Raw genomic sequence first — 27334 nt, 5'->3', positions numbered from 1 at the left:
TTTCTTTCTTTCTTTCTTTTTTTTTTTTTTTTACAAAGACAGAGAGAGAGTCAGAGAGAGGGATGGATAGGAAAAGACAGACAGGAACGGAGAGAGATGAGAAGCATCAATCATTAGTTTTTCGTTGTGACACCTTAGTTGTTCATTGATTGCTTTCTCATATGTGCCTTGACCGCGGGCCTTCAGCAGATCGAGTAACCCTTGCTCAGGCCAGCGACCTTGGGTCCAAGCTGGTGAGCTTTTGCTCAAACCAGATGAGCCCACGCTCAAGCAGGCGACCTCGGGGTCTTGAACCTGGGTCCTCCACATCCCAGTCCGACACTCTATCCACTGTGCCACCGCCTGGTTAGGCTGGACAAAATATTCTTACCAATAATTCCTTTTTGTCCTGAAAGGGAGAAGGACACTGCCTGTTACAAAAGGAGCTCAGCCACTTGCCTTTGTCCTGTGCCCACTGGCCACAAGGCTGAGTCCTATCTTAGGCTCGACACCTCCCCCACAGGAAGAATCCCTGTTTACCCTCCGGCTTCCTCCCAGTTAGCTCTGAGTAGCAACAATGATGTTCAACTGAAAAAACAAAACAGAACAACCTGTTCTTTCTCATCTTGGGAAAATGAAGGGATTCTAAAGGAAGACAGCCCTATGGAAACTTGGTATCTCACCTGGTTCACCCAAGTGACAACTGAACTACAATCTGCTAAGTGAAATGGTCTGTGTGTAACACAAAGACAACTATGCCTTATCTGAATTATTCACACCCCTGTCATATTACTGAGTCATTTCCAAGACCTATCGGGGCTTCCACTGGTTTGCTCATTCATTTATTCATCCATCCACGCACTCCTCCCTCCCATCTGTAAGCGTTCACATGCATGAATGATCCTCCCAGCAAGTATGTACAGGAGCACCAGTGGCTGTCTTCATTCGGACACTCCCATATGGTGTCTGGCCAAGATTTCTCCTTCAGAGGCTGTCCTTGGAAAACCGCTACTATTCTGGCTCATGTCGACTGTGGTCAACTGGGTCCTCCCTGAATGTGCTTACCGACAGGAATAATACAAAGTGGCATCTAAAATCCTCTGGGATTCTTGTCCAAGATGAAGACTGGACTTGAATGCAGCCATGACTCCAAACTGTCCTTACTAGCTACTATTTAAGATACCCATGCTTTAGTCGACCTTAGCAGTTAAGCTAAGAAATACCTATACTATTATTGGTATCATATTCATATTTTAGGATGAAGAACGATGATGATTAGTGGACTTGGAAAAAATTTTAAGAATAATGCTCCCAATTCACGCTTTTAAAATTAGAATTAAAATTCCACACCCCCTTGCTAAACCAGAATTTCCAAGAATAATAAAAATGATGACTTTAATAAGATGGGCAAGATATAATAAATCTAAGTCCCTTATTATCAGTAGTACTATAGAAATGTATCAAATTGGAAAGCAGGAAGACTAAAATGGAAGGAAACCAAGGAAAGAATGAGAAAGTAATATTCTAAAAGGTAATATTTTAGGGACCAACTTCATATAAAGGCAGAAATAGATGCTAATACAGACACTAGAGAACAAATGTGAAGTGTCTGCCAACCCCGCCCCTGAAATAATCTGATTTCATAGGGTCTGACTCAATCAAGAGTATTTGAAAATAGAAGTTGTAGTCCTTATCTTCAAGAAAATTCATAAAATGCTACATAAAGAGAAAAAATATTCTGAACTGTAGACTAGAACCAAGGTAAGATATCAAGGCATGGCAGAAGGATGTTCAGTATTGCAAATGAGTTCCTGTCCAATGATCTTAAGAACTGATTAAATATATTATCACAAAATAGCCACTGGGACAGTTGTGACAGGCATAGCACTCTTACACCGCTGGGGCCTCATGACAATTCCATTGCCCCTGTAGCGTCCAAGGGCCCCTGCTATGGAGACGTCACATATAACAGACCCCAAGAACAGTGTTGTAACCGGGGTCTGGCCCATCTAACAGAGAAGGCGTAACACTGGACTCTTATCGGTGGAGACGCCACCCTGTCCCTCCTCCCTGATTCACCTGATAAACAAGTACGTATAGATATTCTGGACTTAGTACATCACCGGCTCGTCCACAAACACACTAAACAGCCAACACAAACAGGTCTAGACGGTTCACAGGGTTACAGACTATTAAGAACAGATCTTCTGAATTCATAAATACGTACAGGTATCCAAGTGGACAATACTTCTCACAGATGATGGATCTGCACTTCTTGGGCCGGGGGCGGCGGCACTGACAGATCTCGCAGTTGTGGGCGTCGGTCAGGAAACCCAAGGGGCAGTCCAGCGAGCAGCCTCGCTTGAGGCTCGTGCACAGCTCCTCCCCTGTGAAGACACACAGACAGCATGTTCCTTCTGAAGAGGAGTAGGGCAGGACGCATGGGTGCTCCGGCCCCTGCCCCTGGCCTTCCCGCCTCCCACACCTGGACATTTCTCAGCTCCACTATAGCATTAGGGATGGGTGAAATGTATAGATCGCACTAGTTCATGGTTATCACATCATAATTCCATGTTTTGGCACTAATACACAGAAAAAACTTTGAAAACTAGATTTCTGAAGCATATTCTAATTGGACACTGAAGAGCAGTCTGGGAAATCCTGTTTGCAGTACAGATGAAATTGAGTGTAGTTTTTCTTGATTTTTAGTCACCTCAAACTACTGATTACCATTGATTGATAAACATTTTACACCAAAAATGTCATTATATATCTTGTTTCTATGGCATGACTATAATAATGCCTTTCTTAAATGTTTACATGTTTACTCTTACAAGTTTTAGATGATATTTTATCATCCTGCATAGTATACAATGAAGCATAAATTATTTATGTTTTTTTTTTAAACTTTTTAGTGAGAGGAGGGGAGGCAGACACAGACTCCCGCATATGCCTGACCAGGATCCACCCAGCATGGCCACTAGGGGGCGATGCTCGGCCCCTCTGGGCATTGCTCCACTGCAACCGGAGCCATTCTAGCAACTGAGGTGGAGGCCATGGAGCCATCCTCAGTGCCCGGGGCCAATTTGCTCTAATCTTAGCCTTGGCTGCAGGAGGGGAGGAAATGAGAGAAAGAGTGAGAGAGGGAGAGAGAGAGAGAGAGAGATGAGAAAGAGAGTGAGAGGGGGAGGGAGGAGAAGCAAATGGTGCTTCTCCTCTGTGCCCTGACCGTAATCGAACTCGGGATATCTACACGCTGGGCCAATGCTCTACCACTGAGCCAACCAACCAGGCCTTCTTACACTTTCTTTATAAAGGGCATCTCCTATAATATGATAGAAAGTATTTCATTTGGCTTTTTTTCTCTACTGTTGACAAATACCCAGGTATACAGATACACTTAATTAAATGTACCAAAGGAATATCTGGATTACTGTGTATTCACTGTTTGAAATGTTTAAAGTGTCCTCTATTGCTCAGTTTTAACTTATTAGTTTAGAAGAAAAAATAAAAAGAAGCAATGGTGACTGGCAAAAGAAACTATTAGAGATATTAGCTTCATAGAAGTCATCTGAAAAGACTTTAAAAAGTATGATACAGAGATTAACAGCATAATACAGAGAGGAAAAATGTTAAGGTAAAAAGCATGCTTAGTGATAGAACTAAAGAAGCTGAGACTTGTCTAAGATAACTGCAGAATTTGACAGGCAATCAAATTCTGATGGCAAAAGTGTGGCAATGTTTGATTATTGTTCTTCATGGATTAGTAAGATAAAAAGCAGAGACTATTTTTGTTGAAATACTAAATTAATCTTTATTGAATTTGGATACCCTTTAAGCATAAATATTATAAATAATGCATAAATTACTAGAAAAATAGAACACATCTGTCCCTTCCACACACAAATCATCTCACCTAAAATTAAACCTTGGCTACAATTAATATGTGAAATGAGCTCACGTTTTACAGAAATACTTTAAGATAACATCTTTCATGAATCTTAACTGGCAATACTCAAATATTTAATTTGCTATCTTTTAAAAAAGGAAAATGATTTATGATATAATTTTTTACTTCATCATTATAAACCTTTCTTTATGTGTACTTAATACAACCTGGTGGGTCTGTATTACATGTGAAAACAACTGATTGCTAATTTTCATCCTTAAAAGCCAAATTCTAAATGTCTTATTTAAAAATTTGTAATTATATAACTTGAAAGGTCATCACTTTCCATCTCCTTCCCATTATTAAGGGAAGGATGAAGGAGGGAGAAGACTTCAGAGCCGTATTTCTCCCTCGGACACTGAGATCTAAATTGTGAGCCCATTTCTCTCTTACAAGAATTTTTAAGGTCACAATATCAAGATTATGTTGGGAAACAGATGAATTAAAAACACTCTGAGAGCTCCTCAAAGTCAGCATCCTTTGGCATTAAATTCCTTGAAACTCTGGAGTTGAATCACCTTTGTGGCTTTATCTATCTATTTATTTTTATGACAGAGACAGAGAGAGGAACAGATAGAGACAGAGACACATAAAGGGAGAGAGATGAGAAGCATCCATTCTTCATTGTGGCACCTTAGCTGTTCCTCAATTGCTTTCTTATATGTGCCTTGATGGGGGGGGGCTACAGCAGAACAAGTGACCCCTTGCTCAAGCCAGTGACCTTGGGCTTCAAGCCAGTAACCTTCTGGCTCAAGCCAGAGACCATGGGGTCATGTCTATAATCCCTCGCTCAAACCAGCGACCCCACGCTCAAGCTGGCGACCTTGGGGTTTTGAACCTGGGTCCTCTGCATCCCAGTCCGATGCTCTATCCACTGCACCACTGCCTGGTCAGACTGTGTCTTTATTTTTTTAGTCCTTTAAAAATGTAGTTTTTCTGTACACCTTAATCCAGAATGGGCTTGACACTTAAAGAAAAGTGTGGCATGACCAAGTTAAAAAAAATTTGATAAAAACTAAATTTGTTTTAACCACTTCTGCTTTGCAATGGCAGAGAATTCCAAGCAAAGGGTGTTATTTAAACAAAAATTCAAGGTGTTCCTAGACAGCAGACTAGCCAGGCCACCTAGGGCAGGGCATTCCACTGCTACCCTGACGGCTCATCGGCATGTTATGGTCTAGGCCTGGCTCGATTCTGCTCCCTAAAAGAAAGGGGCTCTGCTACAGGGATCTATTTTCTTTATTTATACAGTCCAGGCGCTACCATGGTGGTTAGCATGGAGTGAGTGTTCAGTAAGTATTTGCAAAATGAATGAATGAATCAGTCAATATTCTTGTTATTTACTCCTCCACTCCCACCAAGGCTGCCAAATGAACAGGAAAACAACAGAATGAAAAATCTTACTTTGCTAGTTTTGAAAATTTTCTAAAATACTGGCCCTTGTTAAACATTTCAAAATACCATCTTCTAGCTCAAACACAGAACATTAATGATGGACTGTAAGGTAGTCCTAGATCCATGTAACAATTATGGACTTTTTGAAAGAGAAATATATCATCAAGGCAAACATTTACATAAACAGCAGGACAGATCAGAAGTGTCTTATTTGTAGATGGGTGGGGGTTTATACGTTTATTCGAAAAGCTTTAGTAACTCACTTGAGGCAGCCACAGAAAGAATGGTGGCTTTGTGTTCATATTTTTCAGCATTATGACTTTACTGTGATCTATAAATGCTTTCTAATCCATAGGGGGAAATTACTATTGAAAGGAAAGTTATAAATCATGGCCAAGTACAGGGCTTGTGCATTAGGGCTGGTCGATAGCAGCTACGTAATATACTCGCTTTACTCTGGAGAAAAAGAGATGTTTGCTCCCAGGTCCAAGATGTGGCACGAGTGCAGGAACCATCATTCACACTTTATTATGAGTGAATACCTTGTGACTTACAGAGAGAACAGAATGTGATGCTGCTAACCTTCTGGGCTGTGTACTTCCCACCTGGCACTGCCAATTCCCACTGACAGGCTATATCAGTTACGGACACCAGAAAGTTCTGAAACTATTAAAGAAATGCAACACTGTCAGCGGTGGTTCCCACTGTGACCCTGATTAAGTGTTTGCTCAGAGTTACAGTGAAATAAAAATGAGGAGTCAGCCTCCCTATATTTGATGCTGCAACCTTCTTTAGATGCCTGATTCAGATAGATATTCCATGAACAATACGAAGGCTTTTTCTCCCTGCCACCATTAATTTTCCATGTCTGAATCAGTTTCTAGATAAAAGTGTTATTAATTCCTAGAGTCATAGAATATTAGAAGTGGAGAAGTTACAAATAATCCAAGCTAAATCCACTTGATTTAAAGATGTAAAAAATAAGATGCCAAAAGATTAATGGTATTTAATTCATATAGATGGCACTTACTATATATAATTCATATAGTAAGCTGAAGTGTACTAGGTCTATTTGACAAGAACAAATATTTCTGGTTAAAAAGCAATGATATTAATAGCATGTACCAGTTTTAGGTTATAGTAGCTTATCCAAATGATTTAATTTTTGTTGCTAGAGTACTTTCTTAAACATTATTCACCACATTTTTCTTTATTCTAAACATGTCCTTGAGAAAATGAGTCAGGGATATTTAAATTTCTCCGTATGTACTTGATGCAGTACTTTGCTTAGCAGCGTTATAAAAACGCTACTTGTTATAGGTTCAAAAAAAAAGAATCCTCTGTCATACCTTCCAAGTACTTTGAATGGCATGTTTCACCTAGGTTTTGATTTCAATTTTAAAAGTAATTGTCCATAATATGCTTGACTATGTTGCAGTATTGTTACAACATATTAGCATATTAACAATATTACCAACATATAATCAATATTAGTCACGATAAGGTCCATTTTTTTTTAATCCCTAGTGCTTGGCATAGAGTAAGTAAGCACTCAACAAGTGCTAGATGAATGGAAGGAAAAAATGAATGAATCAGCACACCAATGAACAGGAGAGAAGTATTTATTCCGTGCTCTTCTTACCCTGAGAAATCTTGATGTCAGTAGTCTATAGAGACAAAGTATAATCTCTAACATAAAATTTAGGAATCAATGGTTAGGACCACTGCATGGGATCAAACAGCATTTTGGTGGGGTGCAAAAATAATAATGTATGGGAGAAACTTAGGATGAAATCATTACTCATCAAGTAGCTGCAATGGGAAAAAGAACATGCATGCTTAAGCCATCCTTCACTACAAGGGACTTCCTTTTTCTAAAGCTGGGTAAAAGAACAAGAGTATTCAAGGGTTACCGTGAACAGGTAAGGGCAAAGCTGCCTGTGAGTGTCCTCAGAAGGCAGGAAGAACCAAAGGCAGGTGGATGTTGGAACAAAGGAGGGGAAGCTGGGGCTTTCCACATCAACTCGCCTGGGCTGACTCAGAAATGGATGTTACAAAATAACGATTGATCGTGTGAACAATTAACATATGTCGGTGAGTAACGCACTCATGTATTTAGTCCTCAACATAACCCATTAGTTAGGTATTATCGCCTGCTCTTTAAAGACAGAGCACACAGAGGCCCAGAGAGGTAGAGCCACTTGCTGTGATGACCCAGAGGCACGGTCTGAAGCCAGAGGCCAGAGGCCAGTAGGAGAGCTGTGTGCATACAACCACAAGAATCTCACAACCAGGGATTCTGGCAGCCTGGTTTAGCCTGACTCACTTCCGAAAGGTGTGGCTTTCACACAAATTAAATAATCAGAACTGCGGCTGGGAGGGGTGAGAACAGAACGCTCTAGGACTAGACTTCTGAAGATAAGGTCAAACTGACACGTTCCACTTGGTGTTCAGTTACATTTTTAGGTGTACAGCGGCATGGAGTGAGGTGGCAACAGACTAACCCAGGTCGAGAATCTCAGTGTGATGAAACGAATACGTGGTCAGGATGATAAGACCTCAGGAGGGGATTTCGGCCAAGAAAGGTGTCCAGTAGCACCCCTCGTTCTGAGGGTTCCCTGCTCCTTCACACATCAGCGGAGTGCTGAGTGCCGGTCTGGGAGATGGGTCGGTTACTTCCCCAGTCTGGTGTAAACAAGTGTGTGGGTTCTCCTACAGGACGAACACGTTCTCTTAATAGAATGTACTTCTGTAAATTATAGAATTTGGCTTGAAGTGGTATTTTAGTTGTGTGTCAGATACAGATTTGTTTTATTTTTAAAATTAGGGCAGGTCTTTTGTTTCATTCACCTTTACGGCATTAACACTTACCACAGTACCTAGAACTCGGCGGGTGCTTATCTAGACCAGGCAAAGGAAGAACGGAGGGAGGTAGGGAGGAAGAAATAAAGACTAAATATTCCAAAATAGGTAAACTTCGCAAAGAATGACTGGCTAATAAAGACTTATATGTAAAAAAAATCATTGACACAAATGCAACAGTCTCCTGTACATGTTTCTATGTGTCAATGAGACGGAGGTGCAACCAGGTAGTTTGCACGGATGTTCCTCTGATGAAGCCAGAATGCACCCTAACACAGACAGGCAGAGCGGAGTTTCTCCGAGAGTCTCAGTTTGCAAAAAGCCAGGAATACGTTTTCGACTTGCTTTGATGACCACTAAGGGAAACTGCTTCGTTGGACTTAACTACAAAGGGCTCATCGTGAAGTGATGGGGTCTCACAATAAGCATGGACCACGGGGCCAGAAAGTTCCGAACAGCCAAGTCCACGTGTGAAGGCGGTAGGTGGGGTGATCAAGCAAAATGAAATCTCTATTTTTAGACTTCTAAAAGTTCAGGGAAAAAACTTAGGTACCCACCCATGATCAAAAAGGATGTGTCTCTCAAGAGAGATAAGAAGGATTAAAATATAAATGCTTCAGGACACAATCACTAATTATCTTATTGTCAAAAAACAAAGGTGGCCATTTAATGTAAACCAATGTGTCTGCCAAAGGAGCTCAGGAATCAATTGGGCTTCCAATGGGGGCTACGAAAGCAGACAGGTGCCTGACAGGGATTGGCCTCCACTGGACAGAAACAACTGCAGGAAGGCAGGACAGCCCCCGAGGGCTGCAGGTATATGGGAAATTGAAAGGTGGCAAAACCCATAGTCAACGACAGCTTTCTCAACTCCGTTTAGCACTAACTTCGTCAGGCAGATAGCAGGATGACTGCATGTGATTAAGAAAACCGAATTACTCAACTCCTATTTTGTATCTTTCTTCCCTATTAAAATATTCTTACAACAGAAAGTATTAAACAATAAAGATTAAGAGGAAGAGAAAGCCCAAGATGTTGGATAAATGAGAAAGTGAGTATCTATCTGCATTAAGTAATTCCAATTCTCCAAGCCCAGGATCATCATACCCAGGGGCTCACAAAGAACCTGCTTATTAGAGAAGCACTGACTATGTTTAGAAGAGATCGGAGAGAATGGAGAGAGAGTTCAGAAAACTAAAGGAGGCCAAAGGTCAATGCAGAAGGGACAAAGGAGTCTAAAACTACAGAACTGAGTTTGACACTCACAACGGAGAATTCTGCAGAAGGAACTATGGAACACGTGGTTTGGGACATTTGGAGAAGAGAGCCAAGACCACCAGGCGCCTCCACAGGGTCATGAAGAACAAGCCAGGCCCCACGAACTTCATTTTACGTTTAAAATGAGCTTTCCAGCAAAGGAATGCTTCAACTACCTTGTATTTTGATTTCACAGATAAAAAGGTTGAGTGTTTCAAGACTTCCGTGTGGAGGTGAAGGTGAGTGTCGTGAGCTAAATGACTCCACTGGAAGTGAGAATGATGGTCCACTGTCCTTTGGCAGGAAGGTCCTTAGAGCAACAGGAATCTGTCCTTCATTCTGTCACTTAATTTTACTTCAATGCTTTAAATGAGGCATGGAAGTTATTCTTATTTTATATAAGCTGGAGGCATAGGTAAGGTGTGAAATCACATTGTCAAGATTCAAAACCATCCCAACTAGTTGGAAAATGGTTTGAAATTCTCAGGATAATTTCTTGTTAAATGTGTTCCTGTATTTATGTCATTTAAAAAAAAATCAAATATTCAGCCTGACCTGTGGTGGCGCAGTGGATAAAGTGTCGACCTGGAATGCTGAGGTCGCGGGTTTGAAACCCTGGGCTTGCCTGGTCAAGGCACATATGGGAAGCAACTGATATGAGTTGATACTTCCTGTTCCTTTCTCCCAACCCCTTTCTCTCTTTGAAACCAATAAATAAAAATTTTTAAAAATAAGATGTTCAAAACACAGAACAAACAAGAACCACCTAACAAGCAGCTGGTGTGAAGAACACACCAGGTGGTTCCAGCTGCTGATAATAAACTCAGGACCAGCCAACGGTGCGCAGATTCAAGGAGCTAAAGCAAACTCAGGCCTCACCACAGAACTGCACTGTCAGACCACAGTCTGGAGTACTTGGTTTACTTCTGGGCCACACATTTATATAAGGACAAGGACATACAGTAAGTGTGTCAAAAGATAAAAAAAACCCACAAAAGTTCTAGAAACCTTTATCACCCGGAGAATGGCTGAGGAGACTCAAGATATTTATTTTGGTAGAAGAATTAAGGAAATTCAAAATTGTTTTAAACATGAAAGGCAAGCCGTTTTTGTGCGTATTTTGAAGAAATGCAATAGAATCTATCAAGTTTCAGAGGTCATGGCTTAGGGACAGGACTGGCATCTGCATGGAGGAGAGCTGGGATCAACAAAGTGAAGCCCATTCTAAGGACTCTGACTGCCATACATGGCCAGTGACACCCTCTGTGTGGTGACCTCCTTGTGACTGGATGACCCCAGCAAGGTTATGTTAGAGAGCCAATGGGGTGGTTAGGAAGAGGGACTCTGAGCCCCGAGGGGTGTACCCCTGATGCCACTGGATAGCAAGGAACATCTGAACACAAAGAAATAAAGATGAAAAGGAGAATAAAGCAGCAGCTTTCTCCTCCAAATGACTGTATTTTTTTGTGTTCAGTACAAAAGTTTTTGTGTTTTTTTTTTCAGGTTGCTAAGGGAATGTCACGAACAGGAATGCAAAAGATATTCAATCACATAATATGCTTTGACAATGTTAGGCTCAGAAAACCCCCCAAAACAAACGCGTCTTCCGTGTACTTACTGCTCTTGCACTGACAAGTTCGACAATCGTTGTGATCAAATTTGAAACCATAAACACAGTCCTTCTCTGTCAGGGTGCAGTTTGATAACTCCCCACATGCAGGTGGATCGATGGTGATGTAGGTTGGTTCTAATCACAAAGAGAGAGGGAAAAAAATAATCAATGAAACATATGACTATCTCTTAGATGCTATTCAGTCTCTGAAATCCCACACTGCAGTGTTACAAAAAAACCCAACTAATCAATTTTCATCAAATCCTAAACTTTTATACTTTCATAATGTCCTTAACCTTTGAAAAAGAAATCTTTTTATTTAGATTTTTTGATAATCCCAGAAGTTCTATTTCTTTACATTTGAGCACCTCAGGAATTTTTGGAACCCTGTCACAACACTTCCCCGAGAGTCAGCACTGTGGAAAGCAAGTAAGAGAGGTTAAGGTGAACCCCATTTACATTGTTAACTGTTCTTCTATTTCTTCCTGCTGTTTTCTGAGTTTATTCTGTATAATAATCAAGACATCACTTCAAACTGTCAATTAGCTCACACCAGTTTGCAACACCTCTGAAATCTGTTAGCATTTTTTTTCAAGTTAACAAACCAGAGATGTTTCTGAGACTAATTTGAAACATCTAGATTTCTTTCAATTTTTACGAGACGGTTTTTCAATTATGATAGGTCAGTGGTCAGCAAACAGTAGCTCAATCAGATTGAGGATGTTTTTAGCAAAGGCCAGCTTAGGAGTACCCTAATTAAGTTAATAACAATGTACCTACCTATATAGTTTAAGTTTAAAAAATTTGGCTCTCAAAAGAAATTTCAATCGTTGTACTGTTGATATTTGGCTCTGTTGACTAACAAGTTTGCGGACCACTGTCTTAGGTGATACGATGGGTAAAAGTGATCAGGGACTTATACTCAGGGCCTGGGACTTATGGGTGAGGCAGAGTGGAAGACAAGCATTTGGGAAGATGAGTGAGCAGCCATTCAGGGAAGAGACACGTAGTAAAAACCAAGGCCGGGGTGATGCTTTGCTTCCTTGTCTCATTAATGATGATGAGTTGTCCTGGGCAGTAGGGATAAAGTGTAATATGTGTCTACTCTATATGATGTTTGCAGTGTTCTTCCTTAATGCCATCAAGCTTTGTCACACTCCAATGAGACCAGTGTCATCAGAAGCCCCATTTCACAAATGAGAAAATCGAGTCCACTGACTTGCTCAAGGTCACTGAGTTAGTTAAGTAGTGGACCAAGATTCAAACCCAGGCATCCTGGCTCCAAGGTCACACTCTTAGCTTTTGTGCAACACAGAGTTCGTTGTAGTGGTACCTGTTTTGCAGTGCACTGATAGGAACAGTTTATATAATGTCGGATCGTGGTTAGAGTGTTGTCAAAGGGACAGAGACACTGATGTATTCATGTAGCCTCTTTTCAACCTGAAGATACTATGAATGTCTTCAGCGTAAGCTGGTTCTCACAATATCTTTTGAAGAGCGAAGTACAGAATGTCTCTACCTATGTTTTCACAAGTGGAAAATATGAAGTGCAGAGAGGATAGCTGGCTTATCTAAGTTTACACAGCAACCCAGCAGCAGACTGGGAATAGAACAGAACAGAGGTTCCTGACCTTCTGTCCAACACTCTATCCCTCAGTCCACCCCGTCTTCTCAAGTTTCCTTCCACTATCATGGAAGAGAGACCAAAATAAGTGTTTTTAGCTGCCACTGCTAAGACCAAGAGTTCTAAATTTTTATCCATCGTCTAAAAGGGGCCAGTGATTCAATGCTTCACAGGTGGTAGGCAACTATGACTTTTTAAAGAGATGCTTTGCTCAGCATTCTCCCAGTACAAATTCATATGGAGAGGGTATGGCAATTTCCTATTCTTATTACAACACAGTTTGGAGAACATCTCCCTGAAATTTTTATATAAACTTTCATTGCTGTAAAATTTCTAATTCCCTTCAATGACTAAAGCATGCTTTCGGACATATAACTGCAAACATCAAAACGCAGCTTAAGTTTAGGCAAGTTTTAAGACAATAGTGGATTAAGTGTAGTAATGCTGCTTTTCTACATTCTCTTAATATCTGCAATAAATACCTTTCGTTTTGAAACCTGTCTAGTTTTTTTCTTTTATCATGGCAATTAATAGCCAGCCAAAAACAATGATTCTATTTCAGCCTTTAGCCACAAGACTGCTGGTGTTTTGTCAAAATTATTCTACCCACAAATAAAATAGAGAGCAGAGGCCTATCATGTTTAAGGAAGGCACACCACAGACGATCCCATTGAGGTAGAAGTTGCGACTCATTCTAGAGCAGCGATTTTCAACCAGTGGGCCCAAGAATTTTTTTTTTTTTTTTGACAGAGACAGAGAATCAGAGAGAGGGACAGACAGACAGGAAGGGAGAGAGATGAGAAGCATCAGTTCTTTGTTATGGCTCCTTAGTTGTTCACTGATTGCTTTCTCATATGTTCCTTGACCAGGGGGCTACAGTAGAGCAAGTGACACCTTGCTCAAGCCAGTGACCTTGGGCTTTAAGCCAGCGACCTTTGGGCTCAAGCCAGCAACTATGGGGTCATGTCTATGATCCCACACTCAAGCTGGTGAGAGCCTGCACTCAAGCTAGATGACTGACACTCACTCAAGCTGGCGACCTCAGGGTTTCAAACCTGGGTCTTCCAAGTCCCAGTCTGACTCTATCCACTGCACCACCACCTGGTCAGGCGTCACAAGAATTTTTAAAACATGCAATACCTGACTATTTAGTCAGAGGCCCTGACTTCTTTTCCCTTAGACTGTCAAATTAAAAAATGAGAAAACAGTCAACACAATAACAGCTATCCAGTGTGAATATATCAAAATTATACCGATTTTCTTTTGTCAGATAGGCAAAAAATATAATGTATTCTTTGGTGTGCCATAGAAATTTAGTAATTAGTTTATGTGTGCCATGAGATGAAAATCGTTGAAAATCACTGTTCTAGAGAGTAATTAGAGGTATCAGGGTTGGATTTTGAATGTCCAGTGCTTTAGTAAATGGTTTACAGGTACAGAAATGGCTTGAGCATATCTACATAGATCAAAACCTTGTGTTCTTTACTGACATTTAGAAACTTCTGCCTTCAGAAAATATATTATGGAAAAAACATATTTAGGCAGACTACACAGACACTGAAAATGCATAATAATCACAGGGAAGTATGGAATTTTTAAAGAGAACTAATAGCAATTTTGGCCACATGCTATGATTACTGGATGGGATTAGGATTGTGATCTGTGGCTAGAAAGCAAAATAAAAAATTAATTGGTTGCTTGAGGATCAGAACCTCAACACACATTGTTGTGAACAGTCTCCAGATTTTATCCAAACAGCTACATTAGCTGGGTCACGGCCCCAGCCACACAGCAAGCACACCTCTCACCTCTCTCAAGGAGAGAAAATAAGCTTAGTGTTTCCCTAAAATAGTCAGGATTAACAGCTTTTGCTCAGTTTCACAAATTTAAAAAAAAGTGCATAGAAGGGCTCTGTAGTAGGTACTGGTGCTACGGTGTTGCACTGTAAATATTTTAGATAAAACAAGTCCTATTAGCTGTCTTCCAGACCTCAGATGATGTGGCAGAATGCAAGAAGAAAAAAACTAAATAAATTCATTTAGTGCCTCTAAAGTGAGTATTTCCCCATTCACGTATGATCACGCATATTTGCTGGAAGTGGCAAGTATACGCATTTCAGATTATGACTCTTTCAATATTTAATATTAAAATGCAGAAAAACTCACAAAATGGTTCAAAACTCAGCAAACATCTATTCATGAAAATTGTCAATTTGCTCTGGAACTATTCAATTTTACCTCAACAGATGAGGCTGACCACCACAGCGCTCCTGATGACATACTGACTAGACAGATGTCTAAGCTAAAAAAAAAATAACACTAGTGATTTTATTAAATTTAACAAATAAGTATGGCTTTCCTTTACAAATATAAACTGGCACACATTTAAAAAGCCTTTTGAGGGCGCTGATGCACGTTTTAGGGGCACTTACTGCTGCTGACCTCGCCACTGGTGTTAGCTGTTCGTGTAACAGACGTGGATGCCGGCGAGTAGCTGTCCCCTAATGTGTTCTCTGAAGTCACACCTTACATTCTATTTCTTTCCATCATTCTCTCAACATTCTAGTGCTCACTTTCCTACCCTGTTGGGCCATCTCTACTTTAGATTTGGGTAAGGATAGTACTACGACAGAAATATGCAACTACATATTACCTTGCAAGAATGTGACACTGTCACAAGCAGACCCGAGTTTGCTTTCAGTCCAGTATGTTAACATGTCACCTCAGAAGTGGTCCTACTATTACCACTGGGGCAATATTCTGAGAAAGAAGTGCTGGGAAACTACTGAAATTCAATTTCTTGTTCCAAATAATGAACTCCAAAATGAGACACATTTGATACCATCCTGAATTAGAGGATTTAAAATCAACAGTACATTTACAGTCTTTAAAGAATAATGATGGAGAGCCGGCTCAATTTTTTTGCAGTTTTGATCGAGGGAAGGTCTTAGTAGGGGAGGAGGTCATTCTAAAGAATCCAGGATCATGGTACCAGAGTATGCTTGCTTCTAATCCAAATACAACAAAAAGCTTGAGGACATGCTAATGAAATATGGAACACACGTCTTCTGCTAAATATTTTGAATATTTTGAACTTCGTGGATTAGTCTGCGGGCTGCACAAAATTGTTCTGCGGGCCACGAGTTTGAGACCCCTGCTCTAGTCTATGTAAAGGTGCTCTAGTATGGAAAATATCCTGATGGGTCTTGGCCTGAAGACCAGTCGATTCTCATTTAAATCCTGCATTTCTGGGCTTGTCTATGATTTGGGGTACGGTACTGAAGTGGTATGCCAGAGAGTATAGGCCTTTCTAGAAGGATGATGCGACTTCGCCGTGTCCTTGAGGAGCTTGGTGATTATCAGTTGAACAGAGGTTCTGATAAAACCTTTGGAGATACTGATGCATCACTATACACGATGCCTGTTGTCTGGAGCTAAGAACACTGTCCCCCTCTAAACTCGTTGGGCAGAGACATGTTAGCGGGCCTTTCTGAAAGGAGAGGGAAGGTCTTGCATGTCCTCATTAAGGAGAATGAGAAAAGGCTTGCACAAAAGGCGGGGTTTGGATGACGGGAAATTCAAACTGCTTATAGGATCACCCTGAAATTCCATCTCATCTTGCACTGAATCAGCTGAGGAATTAAAGAAATACCTTAATGTCCTCCAAAGGAAGAAGGCTTGAAACTGCAGAATTCATCATCTTTCGCTACAACTATTTCTAAAGGGAACCCTGGAGCAGCTTCTTTGTGGAGAATTCTAGAAATATATATATTCTGAGCCTATAGATAGAAGCAATAAAGAACAAAAACGGGTGTTTGTTATGTCTGCATCCGCTTGCTGTTTCCTACCCCGTGTCAGCGTGAGCAGGAATTACGACTCTCCTGAGCCTGTTGTTTTCTTGAATGGTTTGTAAAGAGTCTCTCGGGACCTTACTGTCCAGAGGAGTGATTTTTACAAGGTCCCTTGGGACTGTGTCAGGAGTGCAGATGGTTAACCACCAACTTTCATCTCATGTCTTAGAGAACAAAATTTTGGAAGAAAACCTATCAGAATATGCAACAACATGAACACAAGTTAGTTCTTTACATTTATTTAAAATTTAGGAATATTTCTTTCATATCCTGGGAAGCATAGTAAACCCCTAATCAGTAAAAACATTTCCAGGAAAATCTATATTTCAAGATTTAGAATGTCAGATGCTGATTTTCTAAAACAACACCAATATTCAATATTGATGTTCAAATATTTCCTAGAAGCAATTTTATCTCCTCAATGGGGATAGTAAGGCACTGTGATCACAGTTAATTTGGTCAAGAGTAATAAAGTTAGAACAAAAATCATTCTTACTCGTAGGCCATAGCACTAGACCATAAAATCTATATTTGATTATTTAGGAGGTAAAAATGTGTTAAGCAAATCTAAGTAAGCTCTTTACTTTCTTGCTTCTTGTTATGTTATTTGATGGAAATTCTCCAAAAAAGGAAAATGGGAAGTTAAGCTGAAACATAAGTTCAACCTTTTAGACACTGATTTAAAAGTATCTCCCATACTTCTTGCAGCTCTCCTCTGTGAATTCACAAGCCTGCTTATTCGACTGAGAGAGACTAAGATGAACAATTACGTTCTCTTTTCAAATCTAATTCAGGCACTCTCTTCTTTATTTTCTTTTATTGTTTTGGCAGGGAGTGGGGGGCTGAACTTAGTTGTTAAGCTATGTGAAGCTCTAATGAGTCCTATTGTCATACTGAATAGTCTAATATGTTTGGGACAACAGAAAAAAAAATACTTTGACCTTCAGTTATTTAAAAATGTGTGATAATTATGTTAACTTGCTTCTAAAACTTGTTATATGGTAAGCTTCAGAAATTTACATACTCACTGTATTTTATGTTTCAGGTAGATGCAGCTTAAATGAATAATAGATGCTTTACCTCGGTGTCTCTGTATTACCCCCACGGAACTTCTGGTTTTGACTTAATGCATACAAGGTTGTTCTCATTGCCGTGGTTACCAGGAGCTGGTTATCTCTTGCAAATCATTCTAATTATCTCCACTGTGAAATGTGTGAAGCAGTCTTCCTGACTGGCAACCCCAGGCAGGCTGACCGCCTGTTAGTAGAGCTGTGGAGTATGGGTGGGTGGTTCTGGGAAGTACACTTGTGGAAGGCGTATGAAGCCATCCCTGCTGGGCCTGTTTTGTCTGCAGCTCTGACTGTCAGGAGAGTGAGGAGCTCTGGGTCTAGTTTTCATCTGTCTCTGGGAATGCTGTCTCACTGTGCTGGGGACTGGGTCTGGGCCTGGCTGTGGGTAGCGCCCTTGATTCCTACAAAACCATGCCAGTGTACGCATGCACGCACAGACATACATACTAAGCAAAGTTTTTCTGGAAGAACCTCACTACAGGCAAATTTTTAGAAAGGCAGTTTTTTAAATAAAGGCCGATACAGTCTTACATTTCTTTCTTAAGCTAAAGAAATCTCAAGTAGGAGAGGATGAATGAAGCTCATTCCTATTTGTTTCTTATACCTCTTATTACCTCTCCATTTGGACTTTAATCATGGTTTTCATACTTCTTGCAGCTCTCCTCTGTAAATTCACAAGCCTGCTTATTTGACTGTGAGAGACTAAGATGAACAATTATGTTCTCTTTTCAAATCTAATTCGGGCACTATCTTCTTTAAGTTTTTGGGGGGTGGGGGCTGAACTTGGTTGATTAAGCCCTGTGAAGATCTAATGAGTGGGAAAATTCCAAAGCGTCACTCACTTTATATGGCTGAGAAATTCAGGTCTCCTATAGCCCACCAGATACTGGCAGCCTGTGCAGAGCCATAAAACTGGAGATGACACTGGACAAGACAGAACCAAAGGAGATAGCTTATCTTTTTTATGGGTCTTCATGTGTCATTCTGTTACTACAGTTGCTTTTCAAATGTGAACATAATTAGTCAGAAAACCACTCAAATAAATCCCCAAATTGTCAACATAATTGCAGCCTGGGGAAAAAAATACTGTAAAGACAAACTTTTTCCAAATAAAGCTAAAAAAAAAAAAAAAAAAACCACCCAAAAACCACTAACATAGACAATAAGAAAAATAAAAGCGAGGATATCAAAATTCCCTAATCTGGAAATGGCAATTTCCATGGGTATGAATGTGTATTTAAGAAAGTCTCATTAAGTCATGGAAAAACATCTCCTACAGTTGGAGGTTTCAAATTCTTTCAGGCACTACATCTTTGGTCATCCTTTTTCCCTTTGTATATATTTTTCATAACAACACCTATATCCTTGTAATTTTAAAGTACTTATCTCAGGGCAGTCTCTTTATTTTAAAATGAGTGGTGTGAAAATGTTCCCAATACTTGTATTATTTCATGGTCCGATAGAGAAGCAAAATCATATATTTACTTTAGACCTATTTATTAGCTTTGTATGCTGTGTCCAAGGAATCTTGGCAGCTGGACGTATTTTCCTTCCTTTACCAATCTCATATTTAATAGGAAAAGACAGTAGTGTGATCCTGAGATTATTATTAAAAGGCCACAAAAGACAAATCAAAGGAACTTTTTAAATATAAAGTGGGATATCTTTTTCCAGGAATTCTGCTTGAGAAGAGCTCACAAAATGACTGGAGTCCAAAAATAATTGGACTTATACTTTATTCCTATATATTTTCTGTTCATTTTCAGAGACTGTATTTTGTTAAGTTTTAACTGGGAAAAATGTGCCATATTTATAAATATGTGTGTATGTATATTTTAACAGCTATATTCAACCTGGGGTGTCAGATGGTCACAACTTGGTTCCGTAACCAAACATTCTGAGGAGAAATGTCTGAGGACCAGGAAGGAAGGGCCCTCACATTAGGAACCACGGTTTATCTACTGTTCATAATGTGAGCACCTAATACAGTACGTGGCCTATAATAATGTTTAATGGATGAGCAGGGTTCCCATCCAATACTGTCCCGAATGGGTTGACTCTAATTTCCTAACTTGAAGGATTGGACAGTTAAGTTCCTTAGAAGCCTCTTCCTGCAGCAGCCCCTTGAACACAGTAGGTTCTCAATAAATGATAGCCACGGAGCAGCATGCTAGATCGGCAGGCTATTGTGAACCTGACCCACTAATAATGAAAACTGAGTGAGAATCCCCAAACCCAAACAGTCCAAACTGAGATGCTAAGTTGCCTAAAATGTGTTAAATTATGATGTTTTTTCCCCCTACCTTTTTGTTAGTTTTATTGGAGTGATACTGGTTAATGAAATTATACAGATTTCAGGTATACAATTCTATAATGCATTCTCTCTCTATAGTATTATGTGTTTACCACGTCAAGTCAGGTCTCCTTCCATCACTATTTATTTCCTCATTTCCTCTGGTTACCTCTTTCTTTGACAATCACCAAACTGTTGTCTGTATCTTTGAGTTTTTTTTACTTTGCTTAATCCCTTCATCTTTTTTACCCAGACCCTCAACTCTCATCCTGACAGCTGTCAGTCTGTTCTCTATAAGTCTGTTTCTATTTCGTTTGTTAAGTCTATTTTGTTCATTAGATTCTAGATACAGAACTCGTATGCTACTTGTCTTTCTCTGGCTGGCTCATCTCACTTAGCATAATGCTCTCCAGATCCATCCATGCTGTCCTAAAGGGTAAGAGTTCCTTCTTTTTTATGGCTGAGTAGTATTCCATTGTACAAATGTACCGCAGCTTTTCTATTCGCTCATCTACTGATGGGCACCTGGGTTGCTTCCAAATCTTGGGCTACTGTGAATAATGCTGCAGTGAGTACAGGGGTGCATGTATTCTTTCAAATTAGTAGTTTTGGGTTTCTTTGGATATATTCCTTGAAGTGAAATCACTGGGTAATAAGGCAATTTCTTTAATTTTTTGAGGTAACTCCACACTGCTTTCCACAGAGGCTGCACCAATCCACATCCCCACCAAGGGTTCCCTTTTCTCCATAGCCTTGCGAAACTTGTCTTTTTTGAATTTATTGGTGGTAGCTATTCTGACAAGTGTGAGGTGATATCTTATTGTGGTTTTAATTTGCATTTCTCTGATGATGATTGACTTAGTGATCTTGAGCAGCTTTGTATGTCTATTGGCCATTTGTATGTCCTCTTTGGAGAAGTCCCCATTCAAGTCCTTTGCTCATTTTTAATTGGATTGTTGTTTTTGGGTGCTGAGTTTATAAGTTCTTTATAAACTTTGGTTATTAATCCATTATCAGATGTGTCACTGGCAAGTATGTTCTCCCATTCAGTGGGTTGTCTTTTCATTAGTTGGTTTTCTTTGCTGTGCAAAAACTTTTCAGTTTGTGCAGTCCCATTTGTTTTTTAGTTTCCCTTGCCCAAGGAGATATATCAGAAAAAGTATGGCTACAATAAATGTCCAAAATTTTACTGTCTGTGTTTTCTTCTAGTACTTTTATAGTTTTGAGTCTGATGTTTAAGTCTTTAATCCATTTTGAGTTTATTTTTGTGCATGATTTAAGAAAGTGGTCTGGTTTCATTTTTTTTGCATGCATCCAATTTTCTCAATACCATTTATTGAACAGACTATCTTTACCCTGTTGTATGTTCTTGCATCCTTGTCAAATATTAATTGACCATAAATGCGTAGGTTTATTTATAGGCTCCCTGTTCTCTTCCATTGTTCTACGTCTGTTTTTTTTTTTTTTTTTTGTATTTTTCTAAAGCTGGAAATGGGGAGAGACAGTCAGACAGACTCCCGCATGCGCCCGACTGGGATCCACCTGGCACGCCCACCAGGGGCGACGCTCTGCCCACCAGGGGGCGATGTTCTGCCCATCCTGGGCGTCGCTCTGCTGCGACCAGAGCCACTCTAGCGCCTGGGGCAGAGGCCAAGGAGCCATCCCCAGCGCCCGGGCCATCTTTTGCTCCAATGGAGCCTTGGCTGCGGGAGGGGAAGAGAGAGACAGAGAGGAAGGAGGAGGGGGGGGGTGGAGAAGCAAATGGGTGCTTCTCCTATGTGCCCTGGCCGGGAATCAAACCCGGGTCCCCCGCATGCCAGGCCGATGCTCTACCGCTGAGCCAAGCGGCCAGGGCCCTACGTCTGTTTTTATGACAGTACCATGCTGTTTTGATTACTACGGTCTTATAGTATACTTTGATATCAAGTATTGTGATTCCTCTAACTTTCTTCTTCTTTCTTGAGATTGCTGTGGCTATTTATGGTTTTTATGGTTCCATCTCTGACTTCTAAAGGCATGAAAATACACAAGGTCATTGTAGGTCTCCCTTCAAAATTCTTAACACAAAATCTGACCTCCTAGCTCCCACCCTCAGTCCGTATCAATTACCAGGAGAATTCACTTCTGTGGCTACCTCATTCCTTTATGGTTCCAAATAAATAAAGTGTTATTAAGACAGTCGTAAAAGTAGCTGGGCACTCACTCAATTCAGCAACTCAACCTGTACTGGCTGAACAATGAGCACTTTTGCCGACTGGCAAAGGGAGCAGATGGAAGAGTTGGGACCAAATGCACAAATGCTGGTGACAATGCCTCAATGCCTGGCCCCTGTGGGGGGCTGGGTAGCCCAATTATTTTGCTCAAAGGGGATGGGAGAGCCACTGGGTCAGGGCCCCGGGCCAGATATGAATGCAGCCGGGCAGGAGGCAAGCTTCGGGCAGAGACGGCGGGGACAGCAGCTCAGTGCTCTAGGTGGAGCGTAGCCCCACATGGGGCAACCGGGACCGGGCAAAAGAAGCAGGCTCTGCCAGAATTCAAACACCAAGGTCAAAATTCCAGGCAGAGGCTCAAGAAAAGGGCCTGGATCAAGGGCGAGGACACAAAAGGTCTGAATTCCAGTAACCGAGTCTCAGCAGTGAGAATGAAGCCAGGATCAAGAATGGTTTTTGTATCTGAACCATGGTGCTCAGGGCTTTCATGTCCGTGGCCCTCCTTTCCTCAGCCAGCCTCTCCCTTCTCACCACGGGGCCTCCCGAGAAGCAATGCCAAGGACCTGGACTGGCGGGCAGAAGACTCAGCTTGCGTCCTGTTCTCTCGCTATCTAACACGGAATGGGCATCTATAAAATGGGGATGCCCATTACTCCTACCTCACAATATCACTGTAGGTAAGGCTCAACAATGACTGTAAAGATGAGACCAGTCTACAAACTCTTAAAGAAGTCTAGGAATATCACTTGTTGCTGTAGTTATTGTTATAATGACTACCCCACTTGCCTGCAGCTAGAACTGGTCTCAGATGAGAGCTGAGTGCATCGATCACATGCTTTTCACAGGCCTCAGATGTTCTGCTGTTAAATGCTATGACAGCTGGTCTGGTATTCTGAACCTTGTCCTTTGTCACTTAAGCATCATTTTCTATCTCTACTGATGACATGAAAAGCATCTGGGATGTGGGGGGGAGGTCCATGACAACATCCTTTCATATGGTCTGGTAAGCTTTGGAGCATGTTAGTGACCAGCCACTGGAGCCTTTCACATCTGCTGAGCAGCAGTCTGATGCCATTGTTGGGCATTTTGACTGTGTCCACGGTGTCTCAAAGAGAACAGAAATCTCTCCGCCATCAGCTTATCCCATGTGCATGGAAACAATGGTTCTGTGTGCCTGGCTGACCCCGTTCTTCCTCTCCTGACAGGGGCCGTGCTGGATCTTCAAGGCTGAGGGCACACTCATCACAGTGTCCCTTACACTCTTTTGGCAGCTTTTAGAAGCTCTGCCATTGTCAAGTTGAATGAGGACACAGAAGACCCATCTTTAAAAGCTGTCTTTGATCAGCAAATCCTAGCTTCAGAACCTTAGTGCTCTAAAACTTCTGTCAACAGGAAGAGATAGTTCAACCAGCACTTACTCAGCAAGAATATTAGGAGTGTTTCGCTCAAATAATCACGTTCTTAGTGTCTCTGTCACAGGACTGTAGGATACCCATATTGAATTCATCTAGTCCCAAATCTCCTCGGAAGCTTTTAAACACTTGGTTCCCAGAAAGCATGAGAGAATCATGGTCTTCTTGAACAGATCTGAGCTTGCTAATCCTTCTCAATATCCGAGGCCTGAGGCCATCCCAAACAACAGCTTGTTATCTTTCAACATTCTTTTTTTTTTGTTGTTTCACTAAGAAAATAGAGACTCCCTGAATTTTTAAAAAGTGAGCTGATTCGCAGGGCCTCCACTTTTCAATTAAGGTGAAAAAGAACACCACTTCTTGTCCTCCTTCTGAGGCCCAACCTAAGGGGGCACGACCCCAGGGGAGGGCACAGGCATAGGCCACGGGCAGCACTGAATACACACACAGGCATGAAATACACCTTGCTTGGTTCCAAAGCAGATCTAAGGCAGCCTCAATTAGATGACGTATGCATACTTTTGTAAAGGGAGGAAATAAAAACCAAGGTAAATTTTAAGTAGGAAAGAACAGGCCGCCGCCAGGGATGAATGAGGTCAGCATGGGGGGAGCGCACTGTGGGGTCCTGCCTGGCCGGGAGGCGGCTTGCAGACCCGACTGTCAGTGCGCTCCAGCAGCCAAACGAAACGTCACACCCAGAGCACGACGTGACGACGTGACTCTCTCAGTCCCCAAGGACCGGCAATTGTTGCCCTGAGAATTTTCTTGGGAATTCTTTGTCCTGATTCAAGACGGTCCAGCAAAATGAGAGCTGGAGCCTTACTTTTCATTGGTGGCTACCAATGAAGTTCTGTCGTCTCTCTCTGCAACTGGGCTCTGCTGCACGCTGCTGTGACAAATCAAGCCAGCCTCTTACACGTGCAAGCAAAATTCACCTGATGTATATAACTAGGGATCCTGCAGACATAAATAGTAAGTAAAAATCTGGCCGAACCGCTAACTCAACTCAAACTTGAAACTGTGTAAAGCAGAGTGCATTGCCATCCCCTAGTGTTTCTGATAAATTAAAAAAAAAAAAAAGCTAAATAGTCATTGTCACTCATCCTGTACCCAATTTAGATCAAATGATGATACAAGCTGGAGAAAGACCCGGCACTGCTGAGTCTCCTGGTAACAGGGTTCCCTACCTGCATGCTGACAGGGAATCTCAGGCTGAGAGGCAGACACGTGGGTCTGACCCAGCCTCCGGCCGCCTCTGCTGCCACCTGTGACGGGTCATCCATACACGGGCAAGGGACACTCTTCATCAGACATTTTCATTCCTTTAGTCTGTACTATTATTTTACAGTAATATCATGGCAGACATTTTCTACACCATGTGACATTATATCTTCAACAAGCAGATACACACAACACAAAAATATTCTAAGAGGGCCTTTAAAAACAACTCGCTATCTGCGATGCTAACCCCCGTGTATTAAATGGCATGAAATCACTCTGTTCTTACAAGGTAAGTTTAAGGCTATCCAGAGAAACAGTTTAAATGCTATAGTCAGAAGTAGAACTAGATAACTAAAATATTAGAAATTAATTATATAGGAAATCACCACCTCTTTTTTTTTAAAGTTATTTCCATAGGGAAATAATTTTAGTCTAATTTATTTGAAAATTAAATAAATTTGAATGGAGTAACTGCAATTTCACAAATCTGTTGTAATATAATATATGGCCATTTAAATACATGCATGCCTGTAGCCCCTAGAAGTCATCAACATACTATGCAGTAAGTAAATTGATCTTTTTAAAAAAATAAACATACAAGTTATACTTACAAATAAGTGTGACTGCTAAAAGGCACTCCCAGTGGGAGGCTCCATGCTGGCACTAGAATGCTGTTCATGTTAAAATTCTACTTGAAACTGCTCCTCAGAGTTGCTCTCAGAGCAAATTACTATGTCACAAGAAGACAAAGTGCCTTTATTTTCCTGTCACTTTTTGCTTCCTATGAACAATTTTACCCAGTTAGATCACTCACCTGTTCTTCCAGACTTAGATGAGAATGACTTTGACTATTCCCTAGAGTCTGCTCAACCTTTAACATCAGGGGTTTACCAAGCTGAAACCATCCAAAAGAATACACTGCAGGCTCTCACATCAGTGAGCACAGAGGTACCAAAACTATTCTGAATGAGCGCACTTCTGCAACAACTGTTTTCCCATGGAACTATGGGAAAGAAGACCACTTCCCTTAGAAATGTAAACCATTAAGTTTACAAATAATTTCATTACGGTATAGCTGGGCCTTGTACGGTGGAGACAAACAAGCTTTATATGAAAAGAGCTGTCAGGTGCTTTAAATACAGGTGTGTTGAGACAAATCCATTCCTTAGAACAGAGGAAAACAGTAGGAGATAAAAACGAGGACTTGAAAATGAGGTCGAATACAGCAATGGTTAGGTAAAGCAGAGCATCTCTGGAAAACTAGAAAATGTGATTACTAGTTAAAATGTTAAATTCTATGAGGTCGACAAAAGCTAACAGGAAACCGGTTCTGCTGCTTCTGGTCCACGGGTGGACCAGAAAGAGGATGGGATCTTTCTTTTTAAAGTCACCAGGCCTTTTCTGAAGGGCATGTCTCTTAATAACCTTCATTAACTTCTGTTTGGTTGCCTAAGAGTTGTCTCTTATCCAAAAAAAGTTTAACACAGTCTCCGTAGAGATTGTGTTTATTTAAGTTTGTTGGAAAAACATTCCTATCATTTCAAGAATGACTAAATATTTTTCATTCACATAGTTAGCATTCCAGACTATGTTTTCCTGCCGCTGTTGATTAGGTGAAAATTAACAGGCCCTCGTCTGAACCATTCTTCAGTTATTATCTTCGTAGGGAAATTATGAGACTCCCGGCAATCACGCCCTTTTAGGTAGGGAAACGGGGAGCAGGGGAAAGGAAGAGGAACCTGCCACTCCAACGGGAAATGCCTTTCAGCTGGGACTGCTGAATGCTGTGAGATCAAAGGCAGGCGTCTGATCCTGTATTTCAAATCGGATCTCAACAACGACATTCTAATGTCATTTGAAATATCTAAAGGCATTTTAAATTACAATGTAAAATAAAAACACTATAAAATCCATCCACGAAAAATTTTTGCTGCTCAGCCTAAAGACCTCGGTTACCACATGGTCATCGGCTTTGCATGTGTTACTCACCATAAGACCTTATTTGGACAAGTGAAAAAACAGACTGTGCTAAATTTTAACTTCCATTTATGGAACTAGTTTCCAGGGCACTTAAGAGTTAAAGGATAAAACAACATGCCTAACAGTCTTTGAGATATTACGAATATTTTATTACTTTTGGCCCACTAACGATAGCACAGTATATGGGACTGAAGCAATACCACCCATAAACTTGAGTCTTGATTCCTGTTATGTACCAGAACGTTAATATCATGTGACCATGGCATCTCTGACTTCACTGCTTCTTGGGTCAGCCAAACTACGTGTGACTCCTTGCCCCAGAAAGCAGGGGCTTAATCATCTGAGATGCTGTCCAGTGAGGAAGTATTATGGGCAGGGCTGAAAACATGTTTTCTTATTTCAAGGAATTCCCACCCAGTTATGTGCCTGGTACAGACTTTTCTGGCAGCCCGGTAGAAATCACATTGGAAGGGCGACTTGATTCAAACTCTATCATCAGCACTCATGGGAAAGAATATAGCACTCCTATACAATGAGGGCTGACGATGAGGACAGGGGATTGATCAGCTCACAGACTTCCAGCCCTTTAGAGCTAAGAACACAGCCTGCAATCTAGTGGG

At 41.0% G+C, this 27334-nt stretch overlaps 1 protein-coding gene across 3 annotated transcripts in view; it reads right to left on the bottom strand.

Moving 5' to 3' along the window:
* The window catches only part of CRIM1 (cysteine rich transmembrane BMP regulator 1), a 194076-nt gene that overhangs the window by 35232 nt on the left and 131510 nt on the right, over window positions 1-27334 (bottom strand). For all 3 annotated transcript variants that reach the window (XM_066266890.1, XM_066266892.1, XM_066266891.1), the window contains exons 8-9: window positions 11061-11189; window positions 2207-2366 (exon numbers count right to left, since the gene is read on the bottom strand). In XM_066266890.1, coding sequence (XP_066122987.1) covers window positions 2207-2366; window positions 11061-11189 — 289 coding nt within the window. The remainder of the gene's footprint in view (window positions 1-2206; window positions 2367-11060; window positions 11190-27334) is intronic.

Source organism: Saccopteryx bilineata, chromosome 3 (assembly GCF_036850765.1).
Source record: "Saccopteryx bilineata isolate mSacBil1 chromosome 3, mSacBil1_pri_phased_curated, whole genome shotgun sequence".
In the NCBI taxonomy this organism is placed as follows: Eukaryota; Metazoa; Chordata; class Mammalia; order Chiroptera; family Emballonuridae; genus Saccopteryx; species Saccopteryx bilineata.
The sequence above is the reverse complement of the archived record's forward strand: the minus strand, read 5'-3'. Positions and strand labels throughout refer to the sequence as shown.